The following is a 22,187-nucleotide window of genomic DNA, read 5'->3' as shown; positions in this document are numbered from 1 at the left end:
AAGTGATGTCAGGCTCTGAGGGCTCAGCATTACTTTCTCCACTGACACCCTCAGTGATGACATTGCCTAGTGTATGCCCAACAACAGGGCCCACAGCCACACCAGCTGCAGCAGTTGTCATCTGGGGCCATCAGATCTGCTGCTAGGGTTCAGTAGCAGGTGAGCCAACTGCAGATGGTGAGGCTGCTACTGGTGCTGGCCTGGGTGTAGGGGTGAGGAGTGGGGGGAATAGAGATACTCTGTATTAGACCAAAGGGAGGGGAGGGGGTGTAGGGTTAGGAAGGATAGTAGAGTGAATCCGATATTATTACCCTATGTGCATATATGAGTACACAACCATTGTGATTCTACATCATGTACAACCAGAAGAATGAGAAGTTATACTCCATTCATGTATGATATGTCCAAGTGCATTCTACTGTCATGTAGAACTAATTTGAACAAATAAAAGAAACACTCCATTTTAATTTTTAAAAAGTGTTTCAGCAAACCATACAAATAGCTAAATATCAGTTCCAATAAAACATGAGTAGCCACTACAGTCAAGAAATCTCAAAGCACCCCCAGCAGCTATGATGTGCTATATGCATCAGAGTTATCCAGATTTTCTCAATTTTTAAATTTTATTTATCAAAATAATATATGTACACACTAGTTTGATTTTAAAAGAATATATTGAGCAATTCAAGTAACATATAACCATTATTCCCATCCCCTTAAAGGCCTCCCAGTCCCACTTTCTATTACTCAACTATTATCAGTTTTGCTGTATCCTTCTAGACTTACCTAAGCATTTTAATTCATATATAGAGACATAACAGGGAATCATTTTATTTTGCATTTTAGATTTTCTTGGGCATAAAACTTCTCATACCACATATTATTTTGGAACTCATTCTATCACAACAGTTTTGTTCTACCTCACAATTTTTAACTAATACCAATTTCCCCAGTAATATGGATGAACCATAACTTATTTAACCATTCTACTAGTATTAGGCATGGTTTCTAATTTGCAGCTACTATAAGCTGTAATAAGAATCCCTAAACATGCCAATCTCTATATATCTTTCTATAAGAAAAATATGTGAGGGGCTGGGGTTGTGGCTCAGTGGTAGAGCACTTGCCTAGCATGTGTGAGGCACTGTGTTCGATTCTCAGCACCGCATACAAATAAACAATAAAGGTCCACTGACAACCAAAAAAGAATATTTAAAAAATTATTTTAAAAAAAAGAAAAATATGTGAAAATATAAATACTGCAAATGACATGCTTCAGATCTTCTATCAACTTACACCCTATTAGAGATGAATTTCCCACATCACACCATCAGTGAACATAGTAGGTCTAATTTTATTAATCTTGCCGCAGTCTGGCTGGACACAATTCAGGAGCCACTTGTCAAAAGAAACGAACTTTATTTTTAGAACACACACACCACACCACACAGCTCCTCAGGAAAAACCCTCAGAGCCCAACTGCCACCACCGGCTTCCCACAAGCCTCTCAACCTCCCCCACTCCTCCTGCTCTGGAGGCAGATTGGCTGGGTCTCGCGCAGAGCCAAAAAAAGTCCCCCAATGAGCAGCTCCGTGGTCTGAAAGGGCGGGGAAACAGCCCAATGAGCATCACCACAGAGGAGCCAATCAGTTGGCAGCTAGAAGTTTGCTGGGGCGGCTGTGAGCCAATCATCAGCTGGCAGCTGGAAGTTTGCTGGCAGCTGGAAGTTTGCTGGGGCCCCTTCGGCTGTGGCTCTCAACAAATCTAATGGGGAAAATGATTTTTTTTTTAATTTTTATTGTTGGTTGTTCAAAACATTACATAGTTCTTGATATATCATATTTCACACTTTGATTCAAGTGGGTTATGAACTCCCAATTTTACCCCGTATACAGATTGCAGAGTTACATCAGTTACACATCCATTGATTTACATATTGCCATACTAGGGTCTGTTGTATTCTGCTGCCTTTCCTATCCTCTACTATCCCCGCTCCCCTCCCCTAGGGAAAATGATTTTTTAATTTGCTTTAGCTATTTATATGTCTTCTTTTGACTATTTCTTTAATTTTTTAAGTTATTGATGAACCTTTATTTATTCATTTATTTGTTTATATGTGGTGCTTAGGATCAAACCCAGTGCCTCACACATGCTAACTAAACACTCTACCACTGAGCCACAACCCCAGCCCTTCTTTTGACTATTATTAGATTTAATACAAGTGAAGTAAAGGCATCTTTTGTTTTTTTATTACACGTAATACCTAAACATTGTTTGGTTTGGTTTTGTTAATAAAGAAAACAATTCCAGGACTGACTATAAAGCTGCAATAATCAAGACAATGTAGCATTGTCAAAAAGATAGACATATATATATAGATCAAAGAGGGAAAAGTCCCAAAATAGATCCATATAAATACCATACCATTTAACTTTTTACACAGTTCAAAAGCAATACAATAGAAAAATATCATTTTCAATAAATGGTGATCATTTTCAACATATGGCATAGAACCAATCCAACATCTACATACACACACAAACTCAACTAAAACTTAAGGGGCTGGGGTTGTGGCTCAGAGAAAGAGCGCTTGCCTAGCATGTGTGAGGCACTGGGTTCGATCCTCAGCACCACATAAAAATAAAATAAAGGTATTGTGTCCACCTACAACTAAATATAAATGTTTTTTTTAAAAAAACACTTAAACTTTATATAAAAAAAAAACTTGAAAAGGATCACATACCTAAATATAAAATTTTGATGCTCTTAGAAAAAAATCTTCATGGCCTGGAACAAGGCCAAGAGTTCTAAGACATGCTACTAAAAGTACACTTAACAGAGGAGAAAAGTAAAAATTGTGAAAACTGACTTTATCAAAATTAAAGACTTTTAGCTGAGAGTGAGAGCACACACATATAGTCCCAGCTACCCAGGATGGTAAGGTCAGAGTATCACCTGGTTCCAGAGTTTGAAACCAACCCAGGTAACAAAGTAATAACCATCTCAAAAAAAAAAAAAAGGAAAGACTTTTGATCTGCAGCAGCAGACACTGTCAAGGGAACAAAAGAACATGCTACTGCTAGGAATAAACTATTTGCAAATCATCTATCAACAAAGAACTTGTATCCAGAATATATAAAGAACTCTCTAAACTCAATAACAGGGGGAAAAAAAATCTAATGGGCAAAACTTGAACAGTGACTTTACTAAAAATGAAGGCAAATAAACACATGAGATGTTCTATACCATTAGCCACTAGGGAAATGCAAATCAGGAGGATTATGAGTTCAAAGCCAGTCTCAGCAATGGCTAGGTGCTTAGCAACTCAGTGAGATCCTGTCTCTAAATAAATAAAATACAAAATAGGGCTGGGGATGTGGCTCAGTGGTTGAGTGCCCCTGAGTTCAATCCCAGTACAAAAAAAACCCACAATGAAATACCAATTTTGACCTACAAAAATGGTCAAAATTTAGAATACTGACAATACTATGTGCTGGAGAGAATGCAATACACAACTCATGCATTCTGGTAGAAATGCAGTTACTCTGCAAAAGTCTGGCAGTTTCTTATTCAGTTAAACATATACTTACCATATGACCAGCAACCCCACCTCATTTATCCTAAAGAAACATATTCACATAAAAATCTGTAAACAAATGTTTAAAATAGCTCTATTCATAATTGTCAAAAGCTGGAAACAACCCAAATGTTTTTCACTGGATAAATGAAAAAAACAACAACAACAACAATACACACACACACACACACACACACACACGATGCAATACTACTCAGTAATAAAAAGGAACAAACTAATGGCACACAACAGTTTGGATTAATTAAAAAGCTTCCGCCGAATGAAAGTAACCAACTCAAAGAGTCACCCACTATATAGGAATGACAACAGTGCACTTGTAGTTGCCAGAGGGAGGGTGCAGAAGATGTGACTGTAAAGGGATGCACGAGGGGCTTTGCAGGGTGAAGGAACTGCTCTTTATCCCCAGTGTGCTATTGGCTAGTTCAAACCCCAGCCCTGAAAAGAAAAAAAAATCACAGAAGTACACAAAAGAAAAAAGTCGATTATATTTAGATATAGATGAATACTAAAAACAATACCATGGGTCTCTTATTTAAAGGTACATTGAGGGGCTGGGGATGTGGTTCAAGCGGTAGCGCGCTCGCCTGGCATGCGCGCGGCCCGGGTTCGATCCTCAGCACCACACACCAACAAAGATGTTGTGTCCGCCGAAAACTTAAAAATAGATATTAAAGAATTCTCTCTCTCACACTCTCTCTTAAAAAAAAATAAAGGTACATTGACCTACCTGATTTTCTCAAAATTACCAAGCTCCATTCACCTCGGCCCTTTTCTCCTCCCAGCCCCAGCCCTAATTCCTGTCTTCCCCCCACTCCAGTTGTGGATAGACACAGTACCTTTATTTTATTTATGTTTATGTGGTGCTAAGGATCAAACCCAGTTCCTGACACATGCTAAGCAAGTGTTCTACCACTGAGCTACAGCCCAGCTCTTCTTTAGGACTCTAAATGTTACTTCCTCAAGAAAGCTGCCCCTACATACACACACACACACACACACACACACACACTGCCATGGGCTCAGATCCTCTTGTCCCATATTTACAAAACACCCTACAATTTCCATTAACTATATATCACAACCATATGTCATTTAAAAAGCCTGCTCCTCCTCCTGAATTGGAAGCCACATGAGGGCATGTCTGCCTAGTTCAGAAAACACGGCACACCTGCACATGACAGGCACTCAACTGATATTTGTTAAAGACTGAATATCCGTCACTCCCTAGAACCTACACAATGCAAGTTAATAAAATACCATAAGGACAGACAAATCTTTACAAATGCTTTAAAACACTAAAAAACAATAAAGCATATTATTTTAAAATTGGTATGTTGAACCATCACCACCATCCACCTCCCTAAATTTTTTCATCTTGCAAAACACTGTGACTATACTTAATGTCAAAGAATACTACATTCAAGAATGGTTAAAAATGGTAAACCTTAGCTGGGGTTGTGGCTCAGTGGTAAAGCACTTGCTTAGCATGTGTGAGGCAATGGGTTCAATTCTCAGCACCACATATAAATGAAAAAATAAAAAATAAAGGTCCAGTGTCAACTAAAAAAAAAATTTTTTTTTAAATGAAAACTTTAGGTTATACGTGTTTCTACCACAGTTGAAAATAAATTAATTTTTAAATGTAAAAAACTAACACATGGAAACATTTTTTATTGAAAGGAAAAATCACAGATACTCCACTTACAATGGGGCTATGTCCCAATAAACTCACCATAAATTCAAAATATTAAGTTGAAAATGCACTGAATACATTTGTGCTAGTGGATTTTCCACTGGTGTAACAAGTACCTAAAATAGTCACTTTATAAGAAGAAAAGGTTTGTTTGGCCTCACAGTTTTGGAGGTTTCAGTCTATGACCAGATTGGCTCCATGGCTTTGAGCCCATGGTGGCACAGTAACTCATGTCAGAGAGCATGTAGTGCAGCAAACTGTTCAATTCATGGCCAGGATTAAAGAGAAAAAAGAAGAAAAGGGGCTAGGGTCACTCTTTCCTTTGAGAGCATATTCCCAATGACAAGAACACATCACATGACAACCCCGCCTCTTCAAGTGTCCACCACCTCCCAATAGTCCCAAGCTGAGGACTAAGTTTTTCACACATGGGCCTTTGGGGCACATTTAAGATCTAAACTCTAGCAATACCTAACCTACAGACCACCCTAGCTTATCAACAAGGTATACACAGAGTGTCGTCTGTTTCCAGACCCTCAAGTGGCTGTCTGGGAGCTTTGCTCCTGCCACTGACTGACACCTCAAGAGACCAAGTTGCACTTTGCTAGCCTGGGAAACAACCCAAAATTCCAAGTACAGTTCTACTGAACATGTATCATTTTCGCTGCACTATAAAGTCAAAATTTACAAATTGAAACATCTGTATATAAAACCTTCACAAATAGCTTTGTGTACTGAACTTTGAAACTGAACTCCCATATTGCATCTGAGAGCATCCCAGCTGAGCTGTAATGGAGCAACCTCAGGATCTATAACACTTAATTAGAATAGTTCACTGAAGATACTTTACAAGATTTAATTATATAGGGCCCTTTACTAAAATGTGTAATATCCATTTGGGAAGCACAGTGTAGATTTGGGGATTAATTTATGATTGATTCACAGGAAGACTTGGAAACAACTAAACACTCAGATGTTTACAAAACAAGACATCTTCGAATACTATTCATAAGCAGTTTTACCTGAACTTAACGCTTTCCCATGCACACAGACAAGTTCCTGCCCTCAGAAAGCATGCAAACTTTCCACTGGATACACCACACCTATACCCAGTGCATTATTGAATAAATAAATGACTGGAGATGTCCACAGTGGATTGTCATCTGATTTGTTCACCTGAGTTAGAGGCTCTCTTGTTCTAACTCCAGGTTCGAATTCACATGCACAAATCAGACACAAGTCTGTCTTGGTCATCCTCAGACAGCCTTTAATCTCCCTAAAGATGCCTAATGAAATTCTCCCTTTTTGGCTACTCCAACCTGGTGGCTGCCACTTTGGCCACTTCCAGTAGCAAGAACACACAGCCAAGGGATCTACCCCAGATTAGGCAAATGACTGCTATGGCCAGAAACCCAGAACTGGCAAGACAACGCCCAGACACACTAGCATGCTGTAGCTAATTGCATAACCAACGAGTCAGACATCAAATGCAGAACTTAGATGCTAGTGCTTGAAATTGAGCAAAAACACAATTTTGAGACTGGCATTTTTCTGTGGTCTTTGTAAATGTAAGTCAAATTTAGCACAAAAAAGGCTGGCGTGGCATAGGGGCTGGGGTTATGGCTCAGCGGTAGAGCACTCACCTAGCACAGGCGAGGTCCTGGGTTTGATCCTCAGCACCACATATTAATTAATTAATTAATTAAACATATTGTGTCCAACTACAACTAAAAAATAAATATTTTTTGAAAAAAGGCTGGCATAGTGAGTTCATGCTTCAAAACTTCCTTCTGCTAAAAATGTCCAGCAATCACAATTAAATCTACATAAGAAAACCATGAGAAAAAGAAACCAGAAATAGGTAGTAAACATTTCATGAACTCAAAACAGAAGAAAAATGCCTAACAAGGAACAAGGCAAACTTTACTGGTTCTTTCAGAAGCAGGAAGTGCCAGATGCAAAAATCAGACCATTAAGAATGTTGTACAGAAGCTGGAAGACAGCCAGAGTCACCAGCTAAAATCAGGCTAAGGAGGAGCTTCCCTAGTCCTAAAGAGAAAGCCACTAAATACCATCTGAGCTGCTACAGCTTCAGGGTGGAAATCTGAACCTGCTTCTGTGACTGACCTGCCATGTGCCCACATCATGGTTATAAGGCCTAGATGGACTAGGCATCCTAAACTTAAACACCTGTGAGGCAACCACAAAGCTGCTGGTCAGGGAGAAATGGTGGGTTTTTGTTTTGTTTTGGTTGGGGATGGTAGGGGTGAGAGAAAAACCAGGAAAGACAGAGGAAGGGGAAAGACAGGAAGCAAGGGGTGAGGGAAGGATGAAGGAGAGGGAGGAACAGGTAGAGGAATGAACATTTTCAAACTTTCATCTAAAAAGAGACTACACACCAAAATTCCAAAACACATTAAGAAATCTAATGCTAAGAAAGCCACCAAAAATTTCACTGGTGAAAAAATAGTTCACGCCAGACAAAACATTACAGATGAAATTATCAGTCTGACAAAGAATTCACAATAAATTAGGTTTTCTTCAAGAACAAAAGTGTATATTGAGATTTTTCTAGGTCTATGGATATATGGTTAAAACGTTGATAGAATTTCTGAAATCTAACCAGTGCTTCTATGATCATTTCCTACTGATGCTACAACAAATTATCACACAGTTGGTGACTTGAAATAACACAAACTTATTATTTTATAATTCTAGACAGAAGTCAGAGAAGAGTCTTATGGCACTAACATCAAGATGTCGGCAGGCTGGTTCCTTCTGGAGGCTGTAAGGGGAGAATCCATCTTCCCCTCTCTTTCAGCTGCCTCCTCACATCCCTCCAACTTCTTGCTGTCTTCACCCTTCCTACTCTACCCTAATCTACCTCCTTCTAATAAGGACCCTGTGATTACATTGGGCTGTCAGAAAATTCAAAATAATTTCTCCATATAAAGATCCCTAACTTGCCCACTCCTGCAAAGTCGCTTCGGGGGTAATAGGTAATATTCACAGGCCTCAGAGATGAGGAATTAGACATTTCCAGGAGGCCCTTATTCAGCTGCCATACCTTCCATCCTTGAAGAAATTTTATTAGGATCAAATAGAAAAGATTCACTAGTAAAATAGGCTAAAAAAGACCTCATTAAGGAAGGAACAAGACTAGATTACAAATTATTTTGAATAAGGATTTATTCATGGATTAGAATTTGAAAAGTCAAAGATAAAGTAGTGGTGAAGACAAATTCCTTTATTTTTTGCTTCTGCAAGAGGACTTAGCTACATGAAACCTACATGAAAGGTTAAGTTTGGGTCATGTTAAGTTTGAGGTAGTTTTGATGTATCCAAGTAGAGATGTTGGCAGGGTGTGGACAGAATTAGGAGTGTATCATGCTAAGTGAAATAAGCCAGTCCCAGAAACCCAAAAAACCAAAAGCCAAATGTTCTCTCTGATATGACGATGCTAAAACGTAAGAGAGGGGAAGGGGAGAATAGAAGTTTATTGGATTAGACAAAGGGGAATGAAGGGAAGGGAGGAAGGATGGGATTAGGAAAGACAATAGAACTAATTGGATATGACTTTCCTATGTTCATATGTGAACAACCAGTAAAACTCCACATCATGCACAAATGCAAGAAGGGGACCCTAATTAGAATAAGTTATACTCCATGTATGCATAATATGTCAAAATACACTTTACTGTCATGTATACTTAAAAAGAACTTATTATAAAAATATTTTTAAAAAGCAAGAAAGAAAATTAGGAATCTACAGCTGATCAAAACCACAGAAAAATGGGAAGAATAAAATGTTTCCAGAACAAGGGAAAGAGAGAGTATGCCAGCCTCCCAATGATGCCAGAGTCATTTCTACACAGACAACACAGAGAATCACAGAAGCAGAAAGGTAACCAGGAGATTAAGATGTCACTAAAGCCAAGACAAGAGAATGTTGGCAGAAGGGTAACTGACAGTGTCAGACACTGTTGAGAAGTCACATAGGAGAAGACTGAAAAAACCCATTGGATTTAGCCTGAGACAGTTACTGGTAATCTTAATAAAACTCCTTTAGTAGAGTGGTGGCTCAGGACCTCTGTGCATGCTATTCTGCCTGTCTAGCTGAGGATGGACCGACCCCCACCCATTGGTCTCAGGTCATATTTTATCCCTCAGAGAGGATTTACTTGACCACTTTATTAATAAGGAGGCCCCCATGATTCTCCATCAACAACTTGTTTCCCTCATAACACCACAATCTATAACTTTCACATCTTTTCCTATTCTATATCTGTCTCTACCACTGCATGCTGAGTGCCATAAGAGCAGAAATCATATTCTCTACCTCCAGTGCCTAACCTAATACCCAGCCACTAATAAAATCCAGTTTCAAACACCCTTTTAAGGAGAATGGGCATTTTTCCTTATACTTAGTAGGGAAAACAATGTGCTACAACAGAAGGAATACAACTCTAGCTACATGAAGTAGCTCCACCATTTACTAGATAAAAGATTATTGGCACTCTTTTTTATATCTGGAAGCTCCAATTTTCTCAATTTAAAATAGTGACAATACTAATCCCCTTATATAATTATGTGTTTCTACTATGCCACAGATACTCAATAAGGGATAAATATGGTACTATTTAGAATGATCATGACTTCTTCCATTAAGAGGTCTTAAAGAGGCTGTAATATATACAGGTTGATTTATGGCCTTGTAAACACTGAAACAATGGAATAAAGTCAAGCTGTATTTTCAAATAGTCATTAAATATATGCTTTTTCAGTAAGATAGTATCTCCAATCATTCTTTAGATTTTTACAGAAGAATATATGTATAATTGGGTACTTTTCCATACCACCAGGTACTAAAAACACTAAAATACATAAGTTCCCTTTAAAACTTTCATTTAAATTCACCAGAATTTTTTAAATAAACAAAACCAAAAAGATGTATTCATAAAGTTTCAGTTTTAGTCTTAAAATTTTAGTATATGTACTAAAACTGGAACCATACAGGGGTGGAGTGCAGCTCAATGGTACAGTGCTTGTCTAGCGTGCACAAGGCCCTGGATTTGATCACCAGCAGCACAGAAAAATTAGGTTGGAATAATACAGAGACCAGCATGGCCCCTGTGCAAGGACGACACGCAAGTCTGTAAAGCTTTCCATACTTTGAAATGATAAACGTTTGAGGAAATACATATTTTTAACCTAATTCAAACTGTAAGCAATGTATAGATCTATGAAGATATTACACGGTACCCCATTAATATGTACAGTTTTTTTAAGTCAAATTTTTTCTAAACTGAATTTTAGTGTAAGAAAAAGGATAAAGTTCTTATTATTAACAAAAAACGTGGAAGGCCTTGGGACACATCTTTTCATTTTATAAAGCAAATTTTTCACAAGTCACTCTCAGCATATTAAAAAGTTGGGTATGAGGGTCTATGTAGCTCATTGGTGGAGTGCTAGCCTAGCACGCAAGAGGCCCTGATTCAACTCCCAGCACCAAAACAAGAAGTTGGAATGTTTTTATTAAAGCTAAAGTACATGAACATATATACGAATAAAATAACTCATACATGAAGATACTGATATAAATCCCTTTTTCCTGTCCAAATGTAATTTTTGCTTGACTGCTAAATAAAGTCATGGTCCTTTCCTGACTGGAATGACTGGTTTACCTTTCACTCCAGGGGGCTTAAACTATCAGTCTTTTAAGAAGCTTTGCTGGGTTTTGACGATTTAACCTGCTGGGCTCACAGCTCCCAAGGGACGCTCTTGGTTGCAAGTTTTACTTCTGATGTTGCTGACCACTAATACTGACTCCACAGATAATGGATTTCAATAACAACCACCCACAGGTTAACACTTTGAGCATTATCCATAATATTGCTTTAATTAAGTTAATACATGAAGGTCCGTTTGGTAGAAAGTTTTATTAAATTTGGCAGCGCCTACAGTAATAAAAAAAAATTGTTCATCTGTATAGCAACTCTATAAATTTGTCTACAGATATAATCTAGTTTGCTCATGAATTTATGCTGCATTTCAATTTATTTTCTAAAAGGAATTCAATTTATTAGTTCCATTTCCCCAAAATATGTACGTTTCTAGCATTTCTAACTGATAGTTTCATGACAGATGGCTCTAACCATGCTGGGCACAGAATGGGTCTACCTGGCACAAAGAGACCACCCACTACAGCAAAGGAGATTTCCACGCCCCACTCCCGATTTTGGAGCATTTTGATGGTGGAAACATTGAAGCTTTGATTTTTCCATAGCTTCATGTGTTAAACATTAATTTCTCTCTGAAATACTAGAATTATTTTCAACTTGAAAACTAAAGGTACATATATTTTATTTCTGAATCCAAATCCTTTATGCAGTAAGAAATAAGCAAAGAGTATTTACAATGAATGCAAAAAAGGACAAAGCAAACAAATTTTTAAATGAGTCCAAAATTAGAGGTTGACTCTAAAGTGATAAAAAAGATACTACACTTTAAAACACAAACCACAACTGACACAATTTTCTACTTTTATATGTATAAGGCAATTTAAGATTGCTTTATTGAAAAGCAAAGAATGATGGCTGAATTCAGCTCACATACACATTGAACTCAACAATAATTGTATTTTTTAAATACACAACCTGACAAGCACTATGGTAGATAATAATGAATCAGCATGGGAGCCATTTAATATACTTCTTGATTAACTCATTGCCTGTCCAGTTTGCACGCAGACATGCTTACATGTCATAATCGTCATAATTCCCATCATCCCCACCGCTAACACTCCAGCGCCTTGATTAGTGCACAACTCCCAGACGAGCCATTGCTAATGCTAAATAATTCTCTTCAGCCTCCTGCTACTATTCTGCAGGATCTCCAATTAAATATAATGTCCCTGATGAGCCATATTAATGTGAACAAATTCCTACCAGGAATCTTATCCTATTCCATTTTACCCAAAATGCAGAGAAAGTAATTTAGCCAAGCTAAAGATAATCAAAACATTTAAAATTGATAGGGCACAGTGTTTCTGCAAAATAAGTTTTTCCAAAAACAATACTTGCAAAAAAGAAAAGAAAATGTCTAAACATCTTAAATGCTTTCCTCTCCTGATTACACTTAGTGCTTCTCTGAGAAGCCCAGTGTTTCAAATTTGCATAGATTCACTGTGTTCTTAATCTAAAAAGGTTATTGAAGGCCAAGTCTTATGAGAACAGCGAGCAATAGTTAAGTTTTAAAGCAAGAACGCCATTTTATAACCATTTGATTACCTAATTATCAGAACTCTAAAATCCGAAACCACATCAATGAAACCAATTCCTTCCTTCCTTCCTGTTAAATGCTATACTATAGTCACCATGCAGAGGTTTTGCCACGGGACTTCATGTTACTGATAAGAAAATGTAATATTGAAGGATGACAATTTATAAATATTTTGCAATAATTAAGAGCCTATAAATTTTATATTGCAAACTAAACATCTGGAAATATTTCTGACCTAATTAAGACTAACTAGGAAGTATGGATCATGATGGCCATCTTAACATCTCCTTTAACTAGTACAAGCAATTTAAGAATATCACTAAATACACCACACACACACACACACACACACACACACACACACAAAAGGTCACTAGATATTTTCAGTTAACAACCCCCAAAAGTTTTACAAGCTTGACCCTAGTCATTTACTCATAACTGAGGATCAGTGACAGCATCAGCTACAAATAATGTCCACTAACAAATTTGTGAAATTTTAAAAGGTTGAAAAATGTCCTGAAACCAAAGAAAAAATAAATAAATGTTTGAGGTTTTTACATTTAAATTGATTTAATCTCTGTGTGCATCTATAATAAATGCAAAGATATGCTAATAAAGACAGATAGATAGATAGATATGTATATATAAAGATATATATATATATCAAAAGATATAAAATAAAGATATCCCAACAATCCCATAAAATTTTGATAAGTTTTCCCCTAAGGTCTCTTATACCTTAGCCTACATTAATGTATTCCATTTCCATTTACCTGATCATTACCCTCCAGTTTGTTCAGCTGGAACCAACATACACTAATTACTTAGACATCACGAAGTCCTATTTGTTCTCAGTCCCTCCCCAGACAGCAGGGAAATATTATCAAGGGTAGGCATGAAAAGTGATGATTGCCCTCACCTTACTGTCAATCATCCCAGAGTGCTCACAGGAAACCCCACTCAATCTCATTATGGAATCCTAAGGCTGAGACTCCAGAACACACCAGGAATCACACTTTAAACAGCAGGCTGCCCGCATAAGAAGTGAGTCACAGTGAATACTTCTCTGATTTTAGGTTCTTGTTTCAACATGGTAAATATCAGATATTTCACATTTAAATTCAACATGATTATACACAAAGCGACCAAATATTGATAAGTTCAATTTAGGAGTACAGACAGAAAACATGGTCAAAGGTTAAAGTACAGAATCATTTTTCTCATTTGAAATACTCTGGACACTTTTCACTTAACCTAATGAAATGTCATTTTAAATTAAAAAAAAAATTGAAACCCTAATTCTAACAGTTTGTATATGTAATATTTTGCTACTTTTTAATGGAGAAATGTTCTGGTCTTTTTACTTAAAATATGAATGTTATCTAGGTGCACTTTGAAGAGTACAAGTTTAATAAATCTAAATTCTCAAATTCTTTGCTCTCACTACTCATCAAATTAATGTTGTAGTACCTACCTGCACAAGAAACTTCTAGTCATTAAACAGCTCTCATTCCTTATGTTTCTTTTCTTCTCTGGAACTACCCAAAATCATAGGCAAGCAGCCCTAGGATGCCACTCCTCTGCCTTCTGATACAGCCCTTTAGCAATCAAGAAATCTCCCACATTAGCTCTCTGCCTAAAATTCAATAAATTTATTCCATAGATCGGTGTCTCCCTCTTTTCTTTTTTTTTTTTTTTTGTATTTTTAATTTGTTCCAATTAGTTATACAAGATAGTAGAATGCATTTTGACACATTGTGTGTCTCCTCACTCCAACATTTTATGAATGTTCCCACTTTATAATATATTTTAATATGTTATGCTATTCTCCTTGCCAATTTTTCTCAGAATAAACTAAGGGGAAAATACATTCTTGCATATTTAATCTTCTGTCAATTTCCAAAGAAAACTTTTGTTGTATTTATTCAGACTTAAGAAAATGTACAGGGGCTGGGGTTGTAGCTCAGTGACAAAGCACTTGCCTAGCATGTGTGAGGCACTGGGTTTGATTCTCAGCACCACATAAAAATAAAAAATAAAATAAAGGTATTGTGTCCATCAACAACTAAAAATATTTTTTAAATAAATAATGTGGGGGCTGGGGGTGTGGCTCAAAGCCAGAGTGCTTGCCTACCATGCGTGAGGCACCAGGTTCGATCCTCAGCACCACATAAAAACAAAACAAAGATAATGTGACCATCAGTAAGTTTATCTGCTCATCACACAGTATAATTTCATGCAAAAACTGCTAAAACTATGTAAATTACTTTTATGGGAAAGAATCAGTTATAGTACTTTAAGGAGGTAGAATGGCATCTTTGCTTATAAAAGAACATTTGAAATACTGCTGGATTTTTAAGTTAAAATAATAACACCAGTGCTGCCTTCTCCAGACAAATCACAGTGTCTGAACTATTTTTCTTGGTTATACTCTAATTGCTGCTAGGCTTTACATTAACACAAATAAACAGACTTCAACAACCCCCCCCCAAAAAAAAAAAAGATATTGTGTCCACCTATAACTAAAAAATAAATATTTTTTTAAATGTATAGATTAATTCAGTAATAACTAGCATTTAAAATACATGGTCTTCCTATATAAAAGTAGAAGTCTTCATGTATGTTCTAAAAATTGTGTCTTAAGTATGCATTGTTTCCATACTAGTATCAGGGATTGAACTAGAGGCACTTAACTGAGCCATATCCCAAGCCCTTTATTTATTTATTTTCATTTTTTGAGACAGGGTTTCACTAAGTTGCTGTGGGCCTTGCTGAGTTGTTGAGGCTAGCTTTGAACTCACAATCCTCCTGCATCTGCCTTTCAAATCATTGGGATTACAGGCATATGACACTATGGCCAGCCAGTTTTATTTTTTAAAGTTCTATTTCTTATCTCATTTAGATATTTTTTTAGTTTTAAATTATATACATTTTTTTCATATATGAGGTAAAGATAGAGATTTCTTTCTTCCTTCTTTTGGGGATTAAATCCAGGGCTTCGTGCATGCTAAGCCAGTGCTCTGCCACTGAGCCACATCCCCAGCCCTTCCTTTACTTAATTTTGAGACAGATTCTTGCTAAATTGTCCATACTGATGGCTGGCTGCAAACTTGCGATCCTCTTGCCTCAGCCACCTGAATAGCTGTGATTCAGCTATTCATGCACCACCACATCATGCACCACCATGTCCAGCTTCGTCCAGCTTCTTTATTATTCTTTAACCAGTTCCCATAAGATTTTTCTGTTTCTAGTGAGTCATTCAGTTAACTGTACAAGTCGGAACTCAGTAATACCTTCTTAATTTTGCCCTGCTGTCCACCATTTTATAGCTCTTGACTAAGTGCTATTACGTCTAAGAATACTGTTAAATAGTAGTGGAGAACTCATGAGTGAGATTGATGATCTCACAGAAGATGCCAGAAAGATCTTGGCCCTTCCACCATGGGAAAATACAGCTAGATAGCTTCATCTGTGTTCCAGGAAGGGGGCCCTCACTGGAAACCAAATCTGCTGTTGCCTGATCTTGACTTCCCAGCCTCCAGAACTGTAAGAAATAAATTTCTACTGGGTATAGGCCACCCAGTCTGTGATGTTCTGTTATAACAACCTGAACAGACAAAGATAATGACCAAGGGGAAAAAAAAAAAGGAAGAAGACTCACATGTCTAAAACCAGGAATGAAAAGGGAGACAATACTACAACTTTATAGAAATAAAAATAATAAGGAAATACTATAAACAACTTTATACCAATAAACTAGATAAATTAGATGGAAATGATGAATTCCTAGAAAGAACCAAACTACAATTACTCTCTAAAGAAAATATGAATAAATCTATAACAAAAGAATTAGTATTTAAGAAAAAACTACATCTTGGAAATATACATCCTAGATGGCTTCACTGGTAAACATTTAAAGAGGAATTAATACCAATTCTTCACAAACTCTTGCCAAAAAAATAGATGAGAAAACTTTCCAACTCACGAGGCCAGGATCATTCTGATACCAAAGATATCACAAAAAAATGGAGGGTCAGGGGAGAAGGAGGAGGAGAAGCAGCAGCAGCAGCAGCAGCAGCAGCAGCAGCAGCAATGGACACCCTCAAAGTCTAAAATATATTTATTCTCCAAACAAATATATTTACCATCCAAACAAAAGAAAGAAAGGAAAAAAAAAAAAAAAAAAAAAAAAGCTGCCAACCCCTCATCTACTGAATGACCCAGAAATTCCTTCCTAGGTGTTTTAGTTTTGTTTTTGTTTGCAGGGCTGGGACTCAAACCCAGGGCCTCATAGATGCTAGGCAAGTGCTCTACCACTGAGTTACAAGTCCCAACCCCCTCTCCTAGTATTTAACCAAGAAAAATAAAAGTCTATTTTCACAAAAAGATATGTACATTTATAGAAATTCTGTTCATAGAAACTAAAAATTCGGAATTCCAAATATTTTTCTCTGATTTAAGGATACAGATTCATAATGGGGTTGGGGAGGGGGGCAAGGGAGGATTACATGAACTCCAGATAGGGCGGAGGGGAGGGGAGGAGAAGGAATGGGGCATGGGAGTAGGAAAGACGGTGGAATGAGATGGATATCACTACCCAAAGTACATGTATAAAGACACAAATGCTGTGACTTTACTTTGTATACAACTAGATATGAAAAATTGTGCTCTATGTATGTAATATGAATTGTAATGCATTCTGCTGTCATGTATAACAAATTAAAATTTAAAAAATAAATTTAAAAAAAGACACTAAAAATTCAGTTGGGATGGGATAACTCTGGGAGCTCATTCTAAAATCATATGGAAGAACAAAGAGCCAAGAATCCTAAAGACAATTTTGAAGAATCCACTGAAGGGAGGGTCTGACAGAAGAACTACACAATCATTTTCAAGAAGACTTTTCCATTAACATCAATTTCTGCAACTGGCTTTACCTGTTTGTATGATGTATTACTTGAGTAGTAGCTTAACATTTTTCCCTGGTTAACTAAAAATTAGTTGCTTTAACAAAAAATTAATAACTTTCACAGTCAAGTTTTGTAATATTTCCCTACTACAATAAATAATTACATTTCAATTTATGAAGTCAACATATAAAGTATGTAACTTTTTAACTCCAAGTTACATTTATTTTTTTTTATTGTTGGTTGTTCAAAACATTACATAGTTCTTGATATATCATATTTCACACTTTGATTCAAGTGGGTTATGAACTCCCATTTTTACCCCATATACAGATTGCAGAATCACATCAGTTACACATCCATTGATTTACATATTGCCATACTAGTGTCTGTTGTGTTCTGCTGCCTTTCCTATCCTCTACTATCCCCCCTCCCCTCCCCTCCCCTCTTCTCTCTCTACCCTCTCTACTGTCATTCATTTCTCCCTCTTGTATTATTTTTCCCTTTCCCCTCACTTCCTCTTGTATGTACTTTTGTATAACCCTGAGGGTCTCCTTCCATTTCCATGCAATTTCCCTTCTCTCTCCCTTTCCCTCCCACCTCTCATCCCTGTTTAATGTTAATCTTCTTCTCCTGCTCTTCGTCCCTACTCTGTTCTTAGTTACTCTCCTTATATCAAAGAAGACATTTGGCATTTGTTTTTTAGGGATTGGCTAGCTTCACTTAGCATAATCTGCTCTAATGCCATCCATTTCCCTGCAAATTCTATGATTTTGTCATTTTTTAATGCAGAGTAATACTCCATTGTGTATAAATGCCACATTTTTTTTATCCATTCGTCTATTGAAGGGCATCTAGGTTGGTTCCATAAATTCCCACTTCTTAATGACAAACATCCTAACGATAACATTTGAACAGCATGGCTTGTTCATATTACTGATCTTGTAAAGCTGATTAGATATGATAGAAACCTCCGTGATCAAGTGTTGAAGAAGGAAAAATATTATTAAAGAAATTCACCTTTTCTGCCTTCTTGCCACTGAAGCAGAAACCAAATGCCTTTCTCTGATTTGACCATACTGTTGAGTTTTGACAGAGAATGCAGTACTTCTACTATGGAGCCTGGGAAATCATATTCTAAATCATATATTATAATTCTTGATCTACTATTAGTTTCAGCCTCAAATTTCTTTAAAATAGAAAATTCCCACATCTGCTTTGGGAAAGGCATGCATAAGAAAGATAAAAAACTTACAGTAACTCTTTTGAAACTAGCTTTTACAGAATCTGAAAAATAATTTGTCTAAATCAGAATGTAAGAATTTGTCTAAAGCTAGAAATGTAAGAATGGGAAAGTTGGCAATGCTATTTGGGACAACACTTTGCAGAAGATACTACAGATTACAGATTATTCTACAGCACCAACACTGAAATGTAAGTGTGAAAGAAAAAAAAAAATGTCAATGATTTTTAACTATCCATATAATAGTCACTTCCAAGAGAACATAGCATAGAGAATTAACTACATTTTAATATGGAAAAGTAATAAACAAAAGGTCCCTGTTAGTCTTGAAATAAAACAGTGCCTACAATTCAAACATTTTTTTCTCTCAATTTATCCATAGATGAAAATATCCCATAAGCTAATACACTGATAATAAACATAAGAGGAAAAATATGAATTTTAAATCTATTACTAGCTTGATGTTGACTTTAACAAAATTTTTCCCTATAGGAATTTGCTGTTAATAAATACCTTAATTTACCAATCAAGAAACAGATTAATAAAAGTAACAGTTTTCTCATTATTTGATGAATATCTGAGGAACGTAAATTACCATTAAAGCCATCATAGTTTAAACGATTTTTTGCAAAGAAGCCACAATCAAATGTTAAAAAAAAAGAATATCAAACAATACATATGCAAAATGTTCCATTACTTTTCATTAAAAGATAGATATTTTAAATGCAGGTGCCAAATAAATTATATACTTAGCATTTATTTTCGGTAAATTAGTTTGTAGTTATTTCCATTTTATTTCTTAAAAAGGAGAAGAATTACAATAAGACAAAAATCAACAACATAATTCTGGATAAAACAAAAATTTAAAGATCACAAAACTTGAAAACTGTATTAAATTACTATATTATAAAAGCTAACATTAACAAAAGGTCTGGTTATCAAAAGCACACTTTTGAAAAATAGCAACTCACATTAAAGTACAACTACTTATATTTCATTCCATAAAGTTCCAATAATTTACATTCTTTTCCCATGGGATTTTTTTTCTATTCATTCATAGTTCATTACAGCTAAAAAATGCCTGCTGTGTTAAAAATGCCAGATAAAATTATATATCATTCATTGCTTTATGCTATACCTTCTTTTGTTCATGTCCAATTAGCATCAGCCTATCTCTCATTTATCAACTTTCAGCTGAACACATCAGCCATTTAGGAAAGGTTAAACAACCACAGCATTCCCTTAGTGACACTGGAGTTATGCTGGGGAAACGTGCTTTCATAAGGGAGCATTGTGTAAACAGTTCATTAATCTTCCATCTAACTTTCTCATGCTTTGCTTAAATCTACTTGCTGACCAGCAATAGCTTTGCAATTTTTTAGTCTATTCTTGGTTTTTAAGCTTTAAAAACAAAGAATTAGGACACACAGAGATGACATTATGACACTTCCATTTTACTTAATATAACAGTGAACAATTAAGTTTTAAAATATGCATTTTTGAGGCCAAGAAAAAATAGAATAGCTTTCATTTTTGTTGTATGTAACTCAAAATTAAGTTCAGATTTAAACTAAAATATACTTACAGAACTAGCATCAACATCACTGTGGATGGCAACCGTCTTAATGCCCATCTTCTTACAAGTTTTAATAACCTATTTAAAATACATGAATGTTATCTAATTTATAGTAATTCATATTTAAAGGGATTTAACAATAATAAATTTCATTGAGTAAAATGGAAAAGAGAATTCAAATTCTACTCACCCTACATGCAATTTCTCCTCTATTAGCAATAAGTATTTTATCAAAAGTCTGAAAAAGAAGGAAAAAATGGTAAAATTGTTTGAGACCAGAAAACATCAAGTTTTTTCCATAATCAACAATGGACATTATTCTAGGAAACATTGACTTTCTAGGATAATATGTGCACTTAAAACCAAGAAATAACTAAAATCATCTGACCTTAATTACTTTGTTATAGCATGACTTGACTAGGTTACTTTATTTTTAAGTGGAAATAAACTTTCTTAACAAAAGCAAATCTTCAAATGATACTTTAAAAAACTAAAAAACTTTTAACTCAAAAATGCTTAAAATTTTTATTTTAAATTTTATTTTATAAAGTCTGGGAAGTCCTAAGCATCCTGAGTTGTTTTGTGCTTATATCCAAAGATGTCCAGACCAACTAGGTCATACCATTTGAATTCAGTGTTAAGTCTGAATAATCATCACATTTTGAAGCAGCTAAAATCAAATGATAAGAAAAATGCTTCTGGTGTGTATCTGGAGACCTAAGTCTCAAGCCCAGCTTTGCTACTGATGACCTTGGCTTAAGCAATTTCTTAACTTCCATATACATAAACTGATAGTACACTAATGAATAAGTATCCCATAAGGCTTTCTTCCAACTCTAAAATTGTGCTGACTGATCTCTTTTTTAGAAAACACACAATTGGCAAGGAATATAGCTCAATGGTAGAGCACTTGCCCACCATGAGCAAGGCCTGGATTCCATCCCCAATCCTTAACACAGAGAAAAAAAACGGAAGGAAGGAAGGAAGAAGGGAAGAAAACACACAATTAGGAGTAATATGGATGCAATGCACATATGTACATAATTATTCATGGGTCAGTGAAATGTTTTAAGTTTAGTAGAGAGAACCATAAAAATGTTTTATATTTCTAAAAGAAGAGTTAAAGTTCTACGTGATCTTCTAAAATATTACTCTTCTATAACTTAAAGCACCATGTTAACCCACAGGGAAAGTCCGGAATCTCAGAATGGAAAAGGCTTTCAAACTCTTGGTCTGACCTTCACCTCATACATGGTTCATTTCACCAACCTGAGACTAGCTGCTGTTGTAAACTAGCAAGCTCTCGATGTGACAGAACCCGGAACCATAGAGACCCTTAAAATAACCTGCTTTCACCTCAGGCCTGAGACTTCTGTAAAACTTCCTATCCAAATGGTCACAGTAAATCCCTGTTAAACAGGAGGCACAGTCCTAGAAAACAATGCTTACACTTCCTCGAACCGCATTTAAAACTGTGAAATTTTATGAAGCATTAAACAACTACATCTGATAAGAGCACTGCAGACAGCATTCCTGTAAATTACACGTTAAGCACATTTGAATTCTGAGGCATTAAAGCAAATATGTATGACCAATTACAAGGATTAAGGAAGAATCCCATTCTGCTTTCTGTTCAGAAGGCAGAACTAGTGGTTAGGAGTCAGTTGGAGCCAAATTATCCAGGCTGAAAAACCCCAGAACTCCCACGTGTTCTTCTTGAATGTTCTTCCGTGGGCAAGTTATCTACTTCTTGTCCCTCATTTGATATACCAATGAGGATAAGAGTATCTGCCATAAGAGGTCATGAGAATTATACAAATTAACACCCTGAAAGTACCCAGGACAGTGCCTAGCACATAATATATACTCAACAAGTATTAGCTACAGGT

General features: G+C 36.1%; 1 protein-coding gene and 1 non-coding gene across 3 annotated transcripts in view; one reads left to right on the top strand and one right to left on the bottom strand.

Moving 5' to 3' along the window:
- The window catches only part of Pcca (propionyl-CoA carboxylase subunit alpha), a 359,349-nt gene that overhangs the window by 318,573 nt on the left and 18,589 nt on the right, over positions 1 to 22,187 (bottom strand). For both annotated transcript variants that reach the window (XM_027938819.3, XM_071611620.1), the window contains exons 3-4: positions 20,489 to 20,536; positions 20,308 to 20,376 (exon numbers count right to left, since the gene is read on the bottom strand). In XM_027938819.3, coding sequence (XP_027794620.1) covers positions 20,308 to 20,376; positions 20,489 to 20,536 — 117 coding nt within the window. The remainder of the gene's footprint in view (positions 1 to 20,307; positions 20,377 to 20,488; positions 20,537 to 22,187) is intronic.
- Positions 10,365 to 10,466, top strand: LOC114095623 (U6 spliceosomal RNA). The gene has a single exon (XR_003583290.1). It is a non-coding gene; the product is annotated as a U6 spliceosomal RNA (small nuclear RNA).

Source organism: Marmota flaviventris, chromosome 4, assembly GCF_047511675.1.
Source record: "Marmota flaviventris isolate mMarFla1 chromosome 4, mMarFla1.hap1, whole genome shotgun sequence".
Classification (NCBI taxonomy): domain Eukaryota; kingdom Metazoa; phylum Chordata; class Mammalia; order Rodentia; family Sciuridae; genus Marmota; species Marmota flaviventris.
Note: the sequence above shows the minus strand (reverse complement) of the source record. Positions and strands in the feature narration are given on the sequence as shown.